The sequence below is a fragment of the Aethalodelphis obliquidens genome, unplaced genomic scaffold, assembly GCF_003676395.1.
Source record: "Aethalodelphis obliquidens isolate GAN/ISIS:26980383/991018 unplaced genomic scaffold, ASM367639v1 scaffold17, whole genome shotgun sequence".
NCBI lineage: Eukaryota > Metazoa > Chordata > Mammalia > Artiodactyla > Delphinidae > Aethalodelphis > Aethalodelphis obliquidens.
Genome location: NW_020837961.1, coordinates 21,915,077 through 21,928,583, shown reverse-complemented (window position 1 = coordinate 21,928,583; position 13,507 = coordinate 21,915,077). Strand labels below are relative to the sequence as shown.

Genomic DNA, 13,507 nt, shown 5'->3' with positions numbered 1-13,507 from the left:
AATTGAAAAAAATAATTGCTGAGTCCAAATATGAAAATATTAATTAATTTAGTAAATATTTATTGGATTTTTCTGTTTATGTTCCATGGATTTAAATCTTGAGAGCATTCTGAATAGTAGAGTTGTAAAATACAAAGTAAGAATATTAGTTTAAAATTGTCCTAAATATCAGCCTTCCAGTGTGAATGGAAGATATGAATATATAAAAGTCGTATGTCTGTATTCATTTGGTGGAATAAAACGGGCCTTTTGTTAGGAAACAGAAAGTTATCTTTGATTTCAAAGAGTCAGGGTTGCCTCCATAAAGGGAAGCAGTTTCTCAGGGTAATACCTGATCTGTGTGAATTATGGACTTCTTCACTAAAAAAGTTTAGTCTAAACCATTCCTATAAGTGATATTGTAGATGATGATCTTTTGGAAAGGAAGATGACTTAGAGCTGTATACCAAGTTATTATGTGGAAGGATGTCAGGGACAAAGCATGAAAGGATTTGAGGCCCAGTCTGAGAATATTGGGTTTGATTGGACAGTAAATAACCATTATATACATTCTAGAACAGAACATTGATATGACGAACATAATGTTTACAAAAGATTACTTTAACAGCCCTATGTAGCCTGAAAGAAGTCGACAAAACTTTGCAAATAGGAGAAATAAAGAATTTTAAGTATGTCCAAGCATCCTTGCACATTGCTGTAGTGATTTGGGAAGTACATCTCCAAAATAGCTGTGGATTAAAAGAAGGGATCACCTCTGACTTTTGGTTGGTCGGGAAAATGATTTAGAGAACATAAAATTTTAAGAGTTGTTTGCAGTTATTCATTTTTTCAGTAAACTAGGATCTCAATATAAGCACTAAAGAAAGTATGAAAGCACATTTTTCTCCATCAAGAAATTTCCTGAGTAATGTGATGAATGTTATGATAGAGGAATGAGTAGTGGGCTTTAAGAATACAGAAAGTAACATTTAAATCAATGTTTTAAGCCATTTGTCTTCCTTCTCAAAATGCTTCAGGGACATAATACATTCTATCATGAACAGTGACCTCGGTGGTGGTGAATCTCAAGGAGGGGGGCACTCCCCAGAGGAGGAACGGAGGTGGATCACAGATAGTTAGAACAGTTGGGAAATAGCCCAGGCAATTCTGATACATCCTACTAGGGAGGGCAGTCTGAGCCCTTGGAGTCTCTTGACAACACCATGCTTGCTACAGAAGGATGGCTGTTTCCCTTAGAACTCTTCACCCAGAGAACTTTCTGGGGTTTTGTCTGTTTGTTTTGTTTTTGTTTGCATTTATTTGTTTATGTCTGATATATTTGCTCTAAAAATTTACTTTCCTCCTTCTCCCAGCCCTCCTTTTTCTTCTCTGGGGCTGGCGGGGGGGCGGTTGCTAGAGATTAAAGGAAAGTCATCTAAAGAAATAATTACTGGTCTCTGTCTGTGAATATAGGTTTCTTATCAGCCTCTCTGGAGCCAAAAAAGTTTTGCTTCCTCTGTTAGTTACAGTTTCATAGGAGGTTGAAGCAGAGTCCCATGCTTAGGGATGGCTTATCTGAGATAGTATCTCCCACCCATGGTTCACTCGTTAGGAACATGGCAATGTGCTCTCTGTGTCTCTCTTCTCTCCTTCTGTCCAGAGAAGTGTTGGCTCTGTAAAGGATCATGAGCTGAATCTAATTATCATGGATTAATAGATCTATGATCTCTGGATCCACTTATTTATAAATTGCTTATTCATAAATCAGACATCAGCTTATTTATAAAGTATCCTCATACTTTATAAGCAAGTGTTTGCATTGTTTTGCCAGAAACAAACATCTCTTTTTGCCTTATGAAATTAGATGCTGTAACATATTTTATTTTTTATTTAAAGTTGCCCTTACTTAAAAGCCAGAAGATAATTTGCTTTTTATTGATCGAAAATCAACCCGGGCAACAGAAATACAAAGCCATTCAGCTTGTCATAGGTGATTTGCTACAGGAGGAACCTATCTCTAGCACGCGGATAATCCGTTTCCACAAAGAAAGTACAAACTTTGTTTCCTAAGTAGTCTTTAACTGGAACTGAAATGTAGTCTATAATTGTACAATATAATCATATTATATATAAATGGAAGTAAGTAATCACAAGTTAAACAAGGTTCATTGTAAAGATAAAGCTAAAAATAGTTTTACAAAAATGTTTGTTCAGAATGTTTTGAAACCGTGTGCATGGCCTCATGTTTTGCAAATGAAAAAAGAATCTCATTTCTTATTTGATCATTATCAAATATGTTTTCTTTTATTCCTTCTTAGTGTGCACTGGTATGTGAATGTACAGCCCCAGAAACTGTGAGCAGAAAAGATAACCTACCTTTTTTGAACGCAGGTATGTACCTCCCTTTTGGAAACTTACATTCATTTCATGTGAACATACATTTTACTTTTCTGTGAACTCAATACTGAATCTGAGCAGCATTCTTACAGAACCATTGTAGACACTTATTAAATATTGGTAATCATGGGAGTGGAGTCAGCAGAGTGGTGTTAGACTTGACAAGTCTGTAAGAAAGATATATAATATATATAAATACATGTATATAGCTTGGCTATATGGCAAAACAAATTCCTTTTAGCTTTTGGATTTTGTATCATCTGAAATGAGATATTAGAAGAGGGAGTATTAGAAATGTCAAGCTCTTAATTAGTTTGAGTTTTAGTTTATTACTTTTAATGAAGTTGTTAAAAGAATATGTATATGGATTCAGTAGGAAAAATTCATATACACATTTGTACATTCCTGAGTGTGTGTGCACACATATGTGTGTGTGTGTGTGTGTATGTGTGTGTAGTGTTACTTATAGTAATATATTTGAATTTCAACAAGGAACTAAACAATGTGATAAATGATGACTTTGAGACATCTGGTAAAATTACAAAATATGTGATAATATGTATCTATAAATTATGGAACTGATTTTTGAATGATAACATAAATTATGTTACCAGTAGTGATAATAATGGCAAATAAGTGGCAGGCGAGATGCCACTCATATGCCTTGCCTTACCTTGCTTTCTGATGTGTGCTATGAAGAAGGCAGTATTATTATCTCCGTTTTACAGGTGAGGAAATTGCTCAAGGTCACTACCTAGTGAATAGCAGGTCCAGAATTTAAATCCAGTTTTAATCCCAAGGCCTTTGCTCTTAATTACCAGGTCATGCTATTACTAAAAAGCCATTAATTAAAAAGTTGGTGTAACAATAGAATAAACCTTAATATTTTTCTAGCCTTCTATGTTGTACATTTCAACAGTGACATGGATAGCATGATAATCAGATTAATGAGTGATACAAAGTTCAAAGGCTTACTAATACATAACCCCTAAACTATTATCAATTTTCCCCTGCAGGAAGCCACTAATAATCAGGGATGGAGAAAGACAGGCAACCTTTTGACTCAAAGAACTCAAAATAAAATATAGCAATAAAACACCCATTAAATGTACTTATTAGAATGAAGGATTAAACCAAAGAAGAGCAGCTGCTTCTCAACCTATGACCAAGTGACGTGTTTTTTAAAAATTTTTATTAAGGATGTAATGCCAGGAGGGACATGCATTAAACAGTGAAGGGGCTACCTGGACGGCTAGACCAGCCATGTACCATAAAGTACTTGATAAGTTATCCGTGTGGATAAAATAACTAATGTAACCTCAAAGGGTCTTCCTCACATATATTTTTTTCACCTGAAAGTTGACCAAACCTTTAGTCCTTTATTTCAATATATCCAGATAATCTATTTAATTTACCAGATGTCAATTTTGAGAAATAAAATTGAATGTGGGAGATACTACATTCACGTTAAATGCAGTTTGAGTGAATCAAATTATCATCAGAATCATCTACACTGTAATTATAAGACACTTTTTAAGTGATTCACTCATGTGAACCTTGTAATTTTTTATGCCCACAAAGAGAAATGCCATTTTAAAAAACTGATTGGTTTAATATAAATTTCAAAGAGAAAGAGAAAAATGGCTCCCGGAGTAAGAAAATATATCACCTAAGGAAGAAGAGACAAAGGGAACATAGTGAAAAGTAAATCTGCACCTCCTAATTCTTGTGCCATAAAATCTGCAAGGCATGAGTCTTTGAAGCGTACTAACTCTTCCAAATTCCTAACATATGAACCGTAATATGACAAAAAGTGATATGGAAGTGATGGAAGCAGCTGCACTCTGCAATTTAAATATACTCAGTGGAGTGAAAGATGATTGATTACTGCTTTTCCCTTTTCCTGGAGGTGACAATTTTGGTGGTGATTCTTCACTTAGGTCTGATGATATTTCTCAATGTCCCTAGTCCAGGCAATCCGGAAGTGCCTGGAATATATTTGCCACCAATATTTTCTATGAGCCTTCTTGTATCAGGGAAAGACAAGGCTAAATGACAGTCAAATGTTATAAAAGCTAGATTTTTTTTAAAAAGTTATTTTAAAGTACAACTAAGTGCTATATATGAAATGTTTCTTTTCCAAATCTAAGTGTGTTGTGCACATACAGCATATGTAGCTAGACTATGCGCCTATGACTTTGGTTTGTGTGTACCTTGGTCTTTTTTTCTATTTATTTGTCTAAACTCAGCAACCTTGGAATTAATCCACTATATTCCCATCTGGTAGTTTTTCAAAATCTTCAGGTGAAGGGAGTTATTGACATTCTTCTCAAGTCTCTGTATTCGTGTATTATGTGGAACTTGCCAGTCTCAAGTGAGTGATGAAGTTCTTCCTGAGTGAGTGCAAAAGGATGTCATAGCTCATAGCTGGTCCTCACTATTCTATTTATATCTCTAGAGGTTTAATGCATGACTTGGGAAATTCACTTATCTATTGTGAGACTATAAAGAAAAAGCTCTTCCCCCTCAGGCCTCACCTTTTTCATGCCCTGTTTGCCTCTCAAGTTGAATGTGTATGTTGGGAGCCTGGGGAGTTGAGGGCAGGAGGAGAAAGAGATGAGAAAAAGGAGAGGGGGCAGAATTTACAATTCCATAAAAAAGGTATATAAGTACCTTAGTTATAGGAGAAAACAAATTCCTTTCAGCTGTTGGCTTTTATATTCTCTGAAACAGGAAACGCACTAGAAGGTACAGTATTAGAATTGTGAGGTTCTCATTTTGCTTAATTTTTTAATTCTGTAGTTCATCAAATAAAGTTGTTAAAATAACAGATTTACCCATTTAATTATTTGTTTATTCATTTAAGCAAATGGTAGTGAAAGCACTTAGCACTCTTTGTTGTTGAGGTATTGTTTGGGGGATGGGGGTAGGGGAAGTTATTTTTGAACAGAGGGAAGTGTAGACAGCAGAGTCTCTTATCTGGTCACGGAGTTGGGTGTCCTACTAAGTCTCATCAACTGAGGTGCCTTGCCTACAGCAGAACAAGAACAAATGTGCTCTGGTGGTCCTAATATCAGAGCACTGGACAGACTCTTCTGAAGAACTGGTGTCGCAGCCTAAATTTGCTAACCAGCAGTGTGACCCTGCCAGACAAGTCAGCCTCTTTGGACATCAATTCTTTTGCAATGAGCAAATTGCCCTGGACAGTCTTTCATTTCCTTTTTGGCTCTCAATGTCTGAAGTCTGTAGAGCATAGTTTAGCTTTTGCTATGTCTTCCTTCGTTTTAGAAATACTTCGTGAAACTATTCATTTTCATCAGTCTCACGTGGAGTCACATATCTATTCTTTGTCACTTACAGTTGTCTTTCTCAGGAGTTATTTATTTTTAATAAGCCTGACCACAGATAAGCTTTTTAAACATTTTTTGTCAAGGAGACAATTCTCTCTAGATTTCCTGAATCTCCCAATTTTCCTTGTAAAAGTATAATGCTACAGAATACTTCAGTCTATGGACTTTGATATTATTATGCCCAATCTGAGGAGCTAATGGGCCCTGTCACCAAGTTTCCTATTATCTTCACATTTCAAGTGAGTTTCCCCCTGTCAGCAAGCATTCGATCTGATACAGCATCTTTCTTGGTTGAATTCCATACTGCGTGAGTCATGAAATTATCCTTGATAGTTTTTAAAGACGACTTTCATGCTTTACATTAAAGTGTGTGTGTCGATTGCCCTCACAGAGGGTGTATCTGACAACGATGATTTCCATGACTGTGTAAGTTAGAATCTAAGCCACAATGCGGGGACTACTCTGCTTTCTGCCCTAAACACAGGCAATTTCCCTCCTGTTTGGAGAATTTATTGGTGTTTTTCTTCTTGCCTCACAGATAAATTGCAATTTTTCTCGAAATAGTCCACTATATCTTTGATTCTTTTTCCCCCAATAGGATTAAGCCATCTACTACTATTGCCGTACAGAAGATGCCTAATTGTGTGCTATTTAAGAAGAAACGTTGCTTATTTATTTCTGTGTCTCCAGGGCCAGAATACAATAGGCATTCAGTAAATATTTGTCAAATGACTAATAATGGGTATATCTTATCATTTGAATTGACACTTCAGGTAACAGAAAACTGCACTGTTATTCTTCTCTCCGTGAGAAAGATGTTCAAATTGAATCATTTAGGTTTGAAATGAAAGAATTTATTACTCTCCCTAAAAATTACTATGAAATTCTCATTTTAAGTTTTTTCCTGCCTCCTATGGCGCCGTAGACTTTAACTGCCTTTCACAATACCACACAGTTGAAATGAATATTGGGTGACATTCTCCTCACTACCACCTCATGTAAAGCAAGGCATGACAGAATATTTTAGGAGATATTCTGAGAGACATTGAAAAATAGTTCCCTCTATATTCATTTTGAGTCCTGAGGAATTTCAGCCAAAAAACAAATCCCATTTTCCCCGTTTTTTCTTTTCATTCAACTACCTTGTCAAATCTTAGATCATATCAATTTATGCTAACAAAGCTATCTCTGTTGTATTTTCTCCATACTAGTTTAAATAGATTTTGCCCTTGTATTTATAACTCCATGATGTGTAAAATATGGGACCATCTTGGCTTATAACATTGGCCCTTTATCCTTTGTACTTACTCACCAGATTTCTTTGCCCTTTGCTGTTTTAACAAATCCAATGGAGTCCATTGTCTACTGAAAAAACAAACAAACACACACACACAACCTAAAAGTCGAGAGTTATGTTTTATTTGGCGGATATTCTTAGGACTTCAAGCCCCCGGAGACAGGACTCTCAGATCACTCTGAGGAACTGCTCCAAAGAGGCGAGGCGGTAGCCAAGATATATAGGAGTTTTTGCAACAAAGAGCAGGTAGTCGGAACATCAACAGATTATTGGTAATTAAAGAAAACCAGACATCTCAAGCTAATGAAATTAGCGCTTTTCTATGTATGGGAAGATGCAAAGTCTGGGCTCGTTGAGATCGTTCCTTTGATGTGCACCTCAGCTATCCGGGGCCAGTATCCTGCATTTTCTTATCCTGAGTCTCCTCAGGGTGTGCCAGCAGGGTGGCTATAGCAGTTGACAGCTAGATGGCAGGCATTCTTTGCTTCCATCCCAAGTTCCCTTGGGGTTCTCCCTCTGGGAGGGAGATGTGATGACTGGATGGCTGTAACATCTTTTGTTTACTAATATGGAAGGTGGCATTCTCAGTTCACACCATTAACCTTGCTCTTTTGGAATTTTCATGTTTTCATTACCGTGTATTAACATATTTATGGTGTTAAGTAGCTTCAATGGAAGAGTGAATTTCACTGCCTAGTAATCAAAGAAATCATCTCTTAGGCACCTTTAAATACTTCAGCTATCTTCCTGTTGTAAGTTTATTACCCCCTCCACTGCCCACCTTAGGTAAACTAGAAGAAAAATAAAGGCAAGAAGAGGATATAGTCAAAAGGTTAACATTTTGTGGACAAATGTGAGCAGGGCTTTCTCTCGGCTGTGGTTTTCCTTCTTTTATTCTGATGCCTGTGCTCTCTCTTGAAGAGAGGTTTTTAGTTATGTCCTTCCCTCTTGCATTTTCCCCTCTCAATTTACACAGTTGTCAGGGCCCTAACTGTTCACCTATTAGGGAAAGTAACGATGAGAAACATCTGAGGTGTAAGGTTTAAGCTCATTTCTGTGGAATGTTTGCATATACTGGGCACTGTGCTAGGTACAGGAGATAACATGAGGACAAAGAAAACTGTACAGTCATGGCCTTCACAAGTTTACATTCTAATGGGGGACACAGAGCAGTAAACAGACAATTATAGCACAACTGATAAGAACCATGATAGAGATGGGGATGGGGAGTACAAAAGAGAAACAACTGTAGGGAGGGAGCAGAGGGAAGTCAAGAAGGGCTTCCTGGAGGAGGTGCTTGCTGAGCTGAGTTTATAGGATGATTACGTGTAGCCAGGAAAAAGGAGCGTTCCTTTGAGGTGCAGGGAATACCTTGAACAGAGGCAAATTGGCAAGAAACAACTTGAGTTCCATGAACCGCAGGTCATTCCAGGCTGCTCAGCATGAAATATGAACCAGGAAAGGACACTTTTGTAGATCTGTCCTTTACTTTAATGACTGAATTAGAATGAACAGGGAAGATCATTCAAACTAGAGTGAATGAAGCAAATCTCTTTTCTGACCACCCAAAACCGAAGCTCCGAATTCTACACATTGAACTCGCCAGTTTTCACCAGTTGGAGACTAAATCCCCACAAATATTATCTTTATGTTTTATTCTGCATCTGTAATAGTTTTTCTTGTTCTTGGCCTTGAATTGAAGATGGAAGGCCAAGAGCTTGTGGGTTTGGCTAGACTAGGGAACAGCACTTTGTCTGACTCAGCTTATATACTATTTCTATTCTTATTTGTTGCTCCTTTAAAAACAGCACAAACAATAACATAATTTAGATTTTATAACACAACTAAAGAAAAGTAATTTAAAATTCTGGGGGAATTTAGTTTTTAATAGTTCATTTCATCTTTATTATTTTAAAAGAGATCTTCCTTTGCTGTGTTTTCTGAGCTCCTGTCATGCTTTCTTACTTTCTCTTTTCTAAGCCTTGCTTAGGATAGTCTTTTAGTGATTTCTATTTAGGATTTTTAGTTCTCATCTAATCTTAAAAAGAGCCAATCTACATTTAAGATGTATGTATCTAAATCTAAGATATTTTCAACTACAAATGAGAGAATGTCATTATCTAATTGGCTTACACAGACTTATCTTTACTGAGTGTAATGTAGCATTTGGAGAATAGGCAGTGCATGTACATTCGGCTGAATGATGAAACTATTAAACAACTGCATAATTAAAAGCTATAGAATGAATAGATTCTCTACAAGAATCTACAGTACATTAACATAATGATTTTGTAAAGCTTGAAGCCAATGAAGTCAGATTCCATTTAACTACGTGACATCTACCACCTCCTGAAAGCAAGAAATTGCATGAAGATAATCACAGGTGAGCTTAATCTGGAGAACTGTATTAAAGACAATCTTAATTGTTTGGCATTCTGATGACCCCCTCAACCCTGAATCCAGATTTCCAAAACTCCTTGTCTAATCCACTGATGTCCCCAACACAGACACAGAAAAGAGAAGATCATCCCTACGATATCACTCTGGTTTATCTTTTCTGCCCCAGGTTGCTTGAACAGCCATCCTTTTTTAATGTGTTGTCTGTGTTTTGGCTTTGTTGAACATTTCCTTGGCATCTTTACCTTGATAGTTCAGAACTGGAGCACTTGGCTTTCACAATTGCTGGAAAAGCAGGTGGTGTGCTAGCGTATTAAAAAGGCCTTTTACAGTGTCTGGAATAAATGATATGGAAATTTGAGTTGTGTTGCAATTTTAGGAGAAAAAAATCTGTCATTTACTTTCTGTCCCTGTGTTCACCTTAGAGGGTGGATCTCAGTGGGAATGTATTCATATCTGGACCATCTTAGAACTTTATCCTTATTAAGTCATAATTAAGACTGTGGTGGTGTCCAAAATCTCTTCACTACTTTTCCCTTGGTAGAATCTGTCACGTGATATTTTTAGCAATTGTTTTGGCAAAAGCAGTGAAAAAAAATGAAGATGATACACACGGGGCTCTCTTTAAAAAGAACTTATAATAGATAAGTTAGATAGTTGTTTTTGCTGAGCTGAGCCTATTGTATGGTCAGAAATGCATCTCCTACATGAAGAAATACTTGACATCAGTGGAAAGCCAGAGCTGAAAGTGGTGGGCTCATTTACACAGCTGGAGTGTGTGTGCAGAATTGTTGAAACTGTATCTCTGCTATAGGGGAGAAGCATTTATAAAATGACAAAAGCGGGCTTCCCTGGTGGCGCAGTGGTTGAGAATCTGCCTGCTAATGCAGGGGACACGGCTTCGAGCCCTGGTCTGGGAGGATCCCACATGCTGTGGAGCAACTAGGCCCGTGAGCCACAACTACGGAGCCTGTGCTCTGCAACAAGAGAGGCCGCGATAGTGAGAGGCCCGCGCACCGTGATGAAGAGTGGCCCCCGCTTGCCACAGCTAGAGATAGCCCTCGCACAGAAATGAAGACCCAACACAGCAAAAATAAATAAATTTTTTAAAAATGACAAAAGCGTTCATCATTTATGGCCCACTGTTCAATATTTGATACATGAATACCTTGCCTTTCTTTTATATGAGGATGGCAGAAATCTCCTCACTATGAACCCAGCAAAATTTTGAGTTGAGAACATCTTATCTGGTCTGTTTGTAGCCGTTGGAACAAACTTCATGGTAATTAAAAGTCAGGCCATATATATATTTTTAATTTTCTAAGTCATATTCCATTATATGGCATTTTGAGAAACAGTAAGTGTTCTTGCTTTATACGTAGTAGGTATTCAATAAGCAATGCTACTGGATCAGACTTGGTTGTAAAATGGATTCCACTATGTCTACATTGAGATTCTAATAGCTACGTGCAGTTAAATACTAATGTTTAGAGATCTGTGAGTTTCAAAAGGTTAGAACCTATAGCATGAAAGTTAGATAGGAGACATTATTGGGAATTTTTGGGGGGCTAGATCATGTGGCCTGATTTTTTTATTATTTGCCCCAAGTGCTTTCCTTAAAAAAACAGCAGCATTCGCACAGGGTCCTGGATGTTGTGTCTCGGGTGGTCGGAGGACAGTTCTGGAGCTCATTAATCACACTGTCCTTGATTTCTACCACTCTATTTCAACAAAGATTTATATTTAAAATACACTGAAAAGCAGTAAAATGAAAACAGTAAAATCAAAAGTTGAAGGACTAGTTTTGTGATAACAGATAAAATAAAGAATATCATATTTTTCAACTTAATTAAAAATACAAATTTTGGCTCACGGGCCCAGCTGCTCCGCGGCATGTAAGATCTTCCCGGACCGGGGCACGAACCTGTGTCCCCTGCATCGGCAGGCGGACTCCTAACCACTGCGCCACCAGGGAAGCCCAATCGAAGGGTTTTTAACCGTGGTTTGGGAGATACAAAGATTCTGTGTAATCCTGAAAAAAAAAAAAAAAAAGCAGAGGTTAAAAAGCAGTGCATATACTAAGTATAGATAACCCAAGTAATTGAATATTTACTTAGGTTACTAAGGAAAAATGTGGACATTTCACAGAAAAAAAAGAAACAGAGACCGTTTCTGTCTTACTACAAAAGGATGCATTTGTATTCCTGATCATGTTAGCTACATTAGAATTCCTGAGATCCCATAAATGGTTTAACCTGACTTACAATATATTGAGTTCTGTACATACATTGTTTTTCTTCTCCACCTCTAGAGATAGGGCAATAGAGGTTATAGTAAAATTCTTACATCTTTAAAACATTGTCACTTTAAAGATGAATGAAATATCATAGTTTCTTTCATTGGCTGTAAGCTTCTGTATTTCATATAAAAGAAAATACATCTGATAAGGGCTAATATCCAAAATATATAGAGAACTCATACAACTCAGTAACAGCAAAAAAAAAAAATTCTGATTAAAAATGGGCAGAGGATCTGAATAGACATTTTTACAAAGAATACACACAGATGTCCAACAGGTACATGAAAAGTTACTCAACGTCACTAATCATGCGGGAAATGCAAATCAAAACCACAATGTCACCTCACATCTGTTAGAATGGATATCAAAAATAAGAAATAACAAGTGTTATTGGCAAGGAAGTGGAGAAAAGGGAACCCTCATGCACTGTTGGTGGGAATGTAAATTGGTGCAGCCACTATGGAAAACAATATGGAGATTCCTCCAAACACTAAAAATAGAACTACCATATGATCCAGCAATTCCACTTCTGGGTATTTACCCAAAGAAAATGAAAACACTAATTCAAAAAGATACATGCATCCCAGTGTTCATTGCGGTATTATTTTCAGTAGCCAAGACGTGGAAACACCCTAAGTTTCCACTGACGAATGGATAAAGAAAATGTGATACACACACACACACACACACACACACACACACGCACATGCACACACACACACACACACATGGAATATTATTCAGCCATAAAAAAGAATGAAATCTTGCCATTTGTGACAACATGGAAGGACCTTGAGGGCATTATGATAAGTGAAATATCAGACAGAGAAAGACAGATACTGTATGAACTCACTTATATGTAGAATCTAAAAGCAAAAACAAAATAAAACGTAACAAATAAAAAAACGAACTCATAGATATAGAGAACTAATTGGTGGTTGCCCGAGACAGGGGATGGAGGTGGGTGGAACAGGTGAAGGGTGTCAAAAGGTATAAATTTTCAATTATAAAATAAATAAGAAAGGGGGATGTAATGTACAGCTTGGTGACTGTAGTTAATAATATTGTATTGCATATTTGAAAGTTCCTAAGAGAGATTTTTAAAGTTCTCATCACAAGAAAAAGTTTGTGACAATGTATGGTGACAGATGTTAACAAGACTTATTATGGTAATCATTTCACAATATATACAAATATACAAATGATATTGAATCATTACAGTCTATACCTGGAACTAATATAATGTTATATGTCAATTATACCTTTATACCTCATTAAAAAGAGAAAGAAAATAAGTATAATTAGCCTTATATATGGATCTGTGGTATAATCTAATTGATAAAACTTAAAGGTCATGTTTATGGCAAAAACATAATCCTTTAGACATACAACTTTAGATTTAAAATATTGTCTCTCAACATCCTGGAAATATTCTATCATCTTCTTGCTTCTATTGATGCTTTTAACAAGTGAACATTCTAGCTAATTCTTGTAAGGGGTAGATAAGTGTGCCGGGAGCTTTGAATCTGGTCGTTAAAGAATGAGATGTTTGAAATAAAGGTTTCCTATTTAGTATCAATTCTGATAGTGATAATTGTCAGACTGGACCTCTGAGAATGATAGTTGCAGAATGGATGAATAGTTCCTCATTTTAATGCTCAGAAATATATTTATATTTCCAAGTAATGAATGAGACACAGCCTTATAAAACCCTAAAATGAGAAAGGTATTTTACTCCATATGTTGAAGAGACTTGGGCCACATAACAGGCTGGGCGTTATTTAAAGT

The 13,507-nt window shown here is 36.6% G+C and overlaps 1 protein-coding gene across 3 annotated transcripts in view; it reads left to right on the top strand.

Annotated features, from left to right (window-relative positions):
- INPP4B (inositol polyphosphate-4-phosphatase type II B) overlaps nt 1–13,507 on the top strand; it is a 493,426-nt gene that overhangs the window by 287,206 nt on the left and 192,713 nt on the right. For all 3 annotated transcript variants that reach the window (XM_027117065.1, XM_027117067.1, XM_027117064.1), the window contains one exon: nt 2,298–2,370. In XM_027117065.1, the coding sequence (XP_026972866.1) occupies nt 2,298–2,370 (73 nt within the window). The remainder of the gene's footprint in view (nt 1–2,297; nt 2,371–13,507) is intronic.